The 7384-nt window shown below is 43.5% G+C and overlaps 1 protein-coding gene across 1 annotated transcript; it reads left to right on the forward strand.

Moving 5' to 3' along the window:
• The first annotated feature begins 355 nt into the window (after nt 1-355).
• Nucleotides 356-7140, forward strand: LOC146972653 (induced myeloid leukemia cell differentiation protein Mcl-1 homolog). The gene is made up of 3 exons (XM_085803051.1): nt 356-580; nt 6444-6694; nt 7025-7140. Exons 1-3 carry the CDS (start codon nt 385-387, stop codon nt 7100-7102), a joined length of 525 nt encoding a protein of 174 aa, XP_085659177.1. The 5' UTR covers nt 356-384; the 3' UTR covers nt 7103-7140.
• Nucleotides 7141-7384: the final 244 nt, after the last annotated feature.

Raw genomic sequence — 7384 nt, forward strand, 5'->3', positions numbered from 1 at the left:
GGGGGGGTGTATTTCTTTTACTCTGTACTCTGGGAGGGGGGGCTTTGATTATCAGTTTACACATCTTGATCAGCATTTATGATGGTTGTGTGCGATCTGACATGATCTGGCTCTCTGACTGAATATGGTGATATTCTGGGCCGCGCGTGTATGTGTGTGATGTGCGTAAAGAGAGAGAGAGAGAGAGAGAGAAAGCTGCATGCTCCTATCAATGGAAGAGCTTGTCACAAAGTAGCGATGACAGTTCGAACTAACGGGACCACCCACTGGTTCGACCTCCTATTGGTCCGACTTGTGGTTGATTTTGTCGGAGTAACGGGAGGTCGAACCAATGGGCAGTTCCCACGTCACGTGGACGACGGTTCTCTGCCGTGTACTCCGCAGATGGAGACCGACAGCGACAGCGACGTGTCCCACAGCGGAGACGAAGCGCTAGAGGCCGATACGAGGCAGCTCATGAGCCAGGCCATGATTCACTTTACCGGGCGGTCTGTGTCGAGGAGGACGGAACACAAAGCACTACAAACCATGAAGAGAGTTGTCAACGACGTGTTGGATAAACACAGATACGCATACAACGGTATGTAGCCTAAATGTTGTCTTTTTTGTCTTGCGTAGCCTACCCCCTGAGTCTTTTTCCCATACATTTTAATTTCTCTCTTCAATTTGTACAAGGACATTTTACACATAGGCTATCCTGCATTTTAGTTGTTTCTGGCTGTTGTGGTGTTTGTTGTGGTAGAATAGCCTATGTCTTCACAGAGTTGTAGGAGTGTCACAAACAACTCAATGCCAATACCCAGGAAAATATTGAATATGACATCATATTCAATAGGCCTACAGCAGCAGTGCCTCCCAGCTTATTATTGTTCCATTGTTTTATTTTTGATTATAATAAAAATAAAACAATGGAACAATAATAAGCTGGGAGGCACTGCTGCTGTATTGAACCTTTGTTTGTTTTTTTAATTAAATGAAAAGCTAACTCAGAGTTGTGCAATTTCAGCGTCTAATGTGTTGGTTTCATTAGCTACATTCATAACAATGCATCTCCTCTCCTCTGACGGGCGGGGCTCCCCCCTCCCCCCTCCCTCCTCTCTCACAACCAGTGTTGGGAACGTTACTTTTAAAAAGTAATTAGTTATAGTTACTAATTACTTCTCCTAAAAAGTAACTGAGTTAGTAACTCCACTACTTCACTATAATAGTAACTAGTTACCAGGGAAAGTAACTATTGCGTTTTTCTTTTTCTTTCCAAGGGCATTTTTAAATTGTATTTTATTGTTTTCATATATTTCACTGATCGCAATTATGGAATGCGAGTGTGTGTTTTATTGAAAGCGAGGCTGGTGTGCCTATGAAAATAGGTTACAGTGGGTTTTTTAAGTGCTGTGGCTACAAGCAAATCTCATATTGTCTCTGTACAAAGACAACAAAGACCTTTTTAAATGTGAAAACAGTGGAGACCTATTCAAGATTTGCGTTTGGGCAACAATAACAGGAAACATCGAAATTAATTTATTCATGGCCACATTAAGTGAAATTATTAACTTTACCGATTATCCATCTGATTATCTGTCCTGCTGCGAGCACACAACTTCTCAGGGTATCCGCGGATCCTTAAAAAGTCTTAAATTCATGTATCTAAAATTAAGGCCTTAAAAAGTATTACATTTATTAGAAAATTCAAAGATGGTCTTAAATATATAATATATAATACACAGCATCATAAAATATGTATGCACTTAAACTTTTATATGAAATAACAGAGTATCCGTGGGGTCTTAAAAAGTCTAAAATTTGAAAATCTAAATTTTAGGTCTTAAAATGTCTTAAATTTGTTGAATTATTGTGTTCAAGTCTTAAATAATTTTAGTCTCGCATTTGCCCCTAAAAAAAAAAAACATGACGTGTAAACCGGGAAAATCACAAAAAAGAAAGAGCACAACCTGTGATTGGTCAAAAACTACAAATCCCACAATTCTCTGGCCTCAACAATAACAGTAGTTAGTGTAAGCAGAGACGTTCTAATATGAGGAGACAGACCACTCTGCCCGTTTTGAATGGGGAAAGCTGCGACGCCAAAGATGGCGCATGTCCCGCCCCTTTTCACCAGCAGCCAATCACCTGCTTTGCCAGAGCTGAACTAGGCCAATCATGTTGTTGCACCAGCGCATGCGCACAAGTAGATTTACGACAGACAAACCTACCTGGTGGCAACAACAACACGGCTTTAGCACCGTGTGTACTGTATGTGGTCACTGGTCAGGTTGAACATTTACTCTAAGGTTTTCGGAAAAGCCACCGGCGACCGGGAGCGGCTCCTCATCCTGGAGGAAAGCTGTTACATTTACCCGTGGAGTTTTAGAGGTTTACTGCCGGCTTGTTAATTTGGCAGCCACATTGGTTGGTCTTAATGAAAAGTGAAGCTTCAGGTGTGTGCTGCTGAACGAAAGAGCTACCTCGCTACGTATACAGAATTCACCACATTCACATCAATAAGTGTTTTACAATGAACCGATCAGTCCACCTTTTCTTTCATTTAACTTTTGAATGTATAGTTTTGTTCGTTTCATTTTTTAACCTAAACATTCAAACTGGGCCCCTTCCCCTGGGGGCGTTAGCCTCCTGTCCATGATAGCAGCAGCAGCAGCAGTCCACTCCAAAAAAAAAAAACAACACACACACAGTCCGGGTGAAGCACTGGAGCCGTGGACCGATAGACACCGTCACCATTAACGAGAGCCTCTCGTTTTATTGTACCGAGTACGAGAGGCTTGTTGTGAGCTGAGAAGCGGCTGTTAGCGGCGGATGCTAACCGAAGCTAGCGGCGGATGCTAACGCTACCGCTAGTCGAAGTTAGCATCGAGCTAGCTCAGCACAACGAACGCCCCTCGTACTTGTTACCGGTCGAGGCTTTAGTTGTTAGTGATGGTCGGTAATCAGTCCGTGGCTCCAGCGGTTCACTCGGACTGTATTTATTTATTTTTAACTGACTGCTGCTGCTGCTGAGACGACATGCTAGCACTAATACATCCATGCTAGCATTCGATAGCATCCGAGACAGCTAACGTTTGTGGGGATCGTGGGAGGGGGAGCAGACACAGTCACCACACACAGAACTAGGAGCCCATAGGTGATTATTAAGACGGATTTCATGTAAGTCTAGCGTTTATTTTTTAGCAAAAATCTCCAGACTCAAGCCGATATGTCTCCAGGTAGAGCAGGGCAGACCAGGGGCAGACCGGTGTAGGTATGCTCGGCTCGGGCTGCTGCTAGATCACGGATTTAGCCGTTACAGCCGTACAGTAACGGCTGTGTCGTAAATCCGCGCGCATGCGCAGTTGAGTACTCCCTGTGGAAAAATAGCGATTTAAACGTCATTCTGCGGTAAAGTCTATGTTTTTTTGGTTTTTATTTGTATCTTATTTCACTGGCTAGCACGTCTGTATGTTTTTTCCGTCCTGCTATCACGTTAAAGGGTGGATTTGACCACCCCTCCATTCAATTAGATAGGGGTCTGGTCTTCTTGGGCTTTTCGAAGCGTCGCCAATATGGCCGCCGAGTGGCCTGACTTGCCTAGAAGGACTTTGGTGTAAGTAAGTGAGAGTGGAGCTGTAGGTGAAAAGAGGAAACAACGCCACGTCTGGTCCTGTTCTGTGTTGTTCGTTCACACCGTCACCGTTTATTCGTTACGTCCGCGGTGTAAAAGGCCGTGACGCAAAGACGCGATTAGGCGCGAGACGCGGTAGACGCGACTTTTTTTTTTTGCGACGCAATACACCCGATTCTTTTATGGCGACGGGACCTTCGCGTCTTCGTCCTTTTCATCGTGTTTGGTGGGAAGACCCACAAGGGGCTTCCCACCAAACACGAGGAACGCTTTTTTTTCGCTCGAGTTTATACGCGCGACCAAACGCGAGATACGCGAGAAATGCGATTTATCGCTCGTTTTGACTTTGTGTAAATTCGCGTCTTCACGAGCCCGCCCATTTTCACTACAACAACAACATTTCTGCTCTCACCAACCATGGTTGAGGTCACAACGCTGCTGTAGCTGCTCTGGAAGAGTTCCAGCTGATGAGCTACAGAGACTTTAGAGTCTAAAGGAGCAGTGCGTCGCTGTGTCGGACTGTTTGGATTTAATGAAGAAGCTGCACAGAGTCAGGTGAGCAGAAGCTCAGGACAAACACTTCGCTCCGGGACATAATGTAGCTACACCTCACATGTTCTTGTCTTTTACCTCAGGGAGATTAAAGTAGTGTCTGTTTCCACTTTCCCTCCGATCTCGGCAGCTTCCCTCTGCTAGTCCGTGTGTGTGAGGCTAAACTGCGTGCGTGTGTGGTTTGTGTACAAACTGAACACTGCCTCTGATTGGCTTAGCATGAAACCTTACTCTGCCTCAACCAATCATCATCACTTATGCGGTTGTCTCGTCCCTCCCTCCTCCCCCCTCCCCTCACCAAAGGAGAGAAGGAAAAAGAAAAACAGTTTAGCAGCTTCTGTGTCTGAGATGAGCCAAGTCGGAGGACAACGGCTTCACTGAGTAGTTTGTAACGCGCCTCGTTTAATTGTCGGTAACGGTAACGGCGCTGTAACGGTGGAAATAGTAATTAGTTAGATTACTCGTTACTGAAAAAAATAACGCCGTTAGTAACGCCGTTTATTTTAACGCCGTTATTCCCATCACTGCTCACAACACACACACGTGCACGCAGACAGCGGAGAAAAAGAGAGGAGAGGAGAGGAGAGAGGAGTGTTGCCGTTAATATTGGCGTTTTAAACTAGAGAAATGAGCTAGAACATGATGTGCACTGTGCCTCAAAGTTGTCTTTTTTTGCTCAGAGGTCTAATACTCCATTTTTAATGTATAGTATCATCACTTTGGTCCATCAGACGGTGCTGCTCTGCAAGGAAATGCTTTCTAGTTTACAAATATGCCACATACCAGACACGTCACCATATTGTCACTATTGTTCATATTGTCACCTTTGATGTATAGACAGGGAGATCTGTTTCTGAAAGAGGGTTGTAGGCCTATATTACATCATATTTTTTATTTTTCCAGGTATGGTCAAGAAGAACAGTCATTCTTTGCCGTGGAGTCCAGATTTCCAGTCGGACGACGAAACCGATGACGAAGAAGTGGGTCAGATGGTGGAGGCCGGTACGAGGCAGCTCATGAGCCAGACCATGATTCACTTTACTGGGTGGTCGGTGACGCGGGGGACTGAACACAAAGCACTGCAAACGATGAAGAAAGTGGTGAACGAAGTGATGGATAAACACAGATACAACGGTATGTAAATGTTGGAGTTTATTGCAAAGAGACATGAGGCTAGTAGTGGGCCTTGAACTCATATTGCTACAACTACTGGCTCTTATTTATTTAACGCAGATAACTACTCATACAAACAAACCAATGCTGAGAAAAATAATGTAGGAACAAGTTTTTCTTAAAATGATATTTATAAATACATTATTGAGGCGTTTTTGTGAGAAAATGTTACTTCCGCATAGAAAAACACTTAATTGGAAGTGACATAGGCGGAGGGAGAGCGGTCGATTTGAACAATATAATAGGCAAACAATGGATTCTGGTGCTGGTCCATTATGCACATTAGAGAGCAGAGGGAGAATTGTGAAAAAGCTAGTTTTGGAACACAAATAAAGACTATGAAAATCAGTCCATCTCTTTGAAATGAGTATGATAGGTCAGATAAAGGGGGAAAACAAAATGCTTGTTCATGCTCGCATCTGACCAGGCTAGGACCAGTCCCACCAGATTGCACCGGAGAAGAGAGAAAAAATCAGCAATGCTGCAGTTTAGACACAGTTGTAAACTAAACAGCATTTGTATATAACAAATAAATAAGAGAAATATAATTGACATGACTTGACCTTACATGAACTGATGAAACCTCTTGGATGAGAGGTGAAACGTCTTCCTAGACAAATAACCAAGTAAAATTCCTTTGAGATATTTTCATGTAACAAGTCATGTATATGCAGAGCAAGGAAAACACTGGGTGTGCACCAGATTTCATGTTTGCCTACCAGCAAAAACTTAAACAAGACAACTGAAGAGTGTAAAAACACAGACGACATACATATGCCTGTGTATGTTGGAGAGACTTGAGGTTTAGTGATGAGGAAACTGTCACACATCTGCACATCTGTCAGCAGGTGTGCTCCGAGCAGACACTTCTAGGGCTGCAACTAATGATTATTTTGCATCTGTTTCAACTTTGGTTTTACCTCATATTCTCGGAGCAAATTAAAAACCTGTGAAACATGTTTTTGTAGGCTAACATAACTGTTTTTAAATTGTTATTGCTAAGCTAAGTGTGCTGCTCTGTAAAGTCGCCATATTGTCACTTTTTGATGCTTACATAAGGAGAGGGATAGATTTCTGACAGGCTTTTTTATTCTATTTTTCCCAGGTATGGTCAAGAAGCTGTCACTGGACAACAGAGGCGATGATGTGAGGTTTGTGGGCTCCGTAGCCAAGAGCCTGTTCGGGGACGGGACCACAAACTGGGGCCGCATCGCCAGCCTGGTGGCCTTCGGGGCGGTGGTCTGTCAGCACTTGAAGGACACGGGCCGGGAGAACTGTGTGGAGTCTGTGGGGGAGGAAATCTCCAAATACCTGCTCACAGAACAGCGAGAATGGCTGGTGAAGAATAATTCCTGGGTAAGTTAATGAGCTCTGAGTAATGGCTGAATGACAGGGTGGAGGAACAAACATAAAAAAACTGTTCTGATTGCAAAGGATAGTTCATCTTTTTTGAAGTGGGGTTGCATGAGCTACAAATGGCCATTAAGTACCGTATTTTCCTGACTGTGTGTGTGGGGGGGCAATGCTTTTTTCAAAGGTAGGCCTACCTCATACAACCCCACTTCAAAAAAGCTGAACTATCGCTTTAGGCTATGTGTCCAGTGAACACAGATCTTTATCACCGTCATCATCATTTCATACCATCTATCTGAACTCATTTGATGTTTGTTTTTTGTTTGTTTACAGGAGGGCTTTGTGGAGTTCTTTCGAGTGAAGGACAGACTCATGGCCGTCAGTGCAGCACTGGCCCCGTTGGTCAGGTGAATTGGACTTTCTTGAAGTTCATTCTGGCTCAAAGGAAGATGGGAAATGCAATGCATCTGAAAGATGGATCGCTCCTGGCCTCCCCTTCTGGCACAATCAGAAATAAGAACTTTTTTTTCCTCCTCTGGTTTTGTTCTGGTGTACAAAAGTTTGATTTAGGTTTTTTATTTAATTTACAAAGATCTATTTTTATAATGTACAACATTGTTTATATATACATACTATGCAAATTGAAAAATAGAAAAGTACCTGGTTTCTCAGTTGAGCTGATTTTGTTTTGTT

The sequence above is a fragment of the Trachurus japonicus genome, chromosome 16, assembly GCF_045865225.1.
Source record: "Trachurus japonicus isolate A0001 chromosome 16, Traja_1.0".
In the NCBI taxonomy this organism is placed as follows: Eukaryota; Metazoa; Chordata; class Actinopteri; order Carangiformes; family Carangidae; genus Trachurus; species Trachurus japonicus.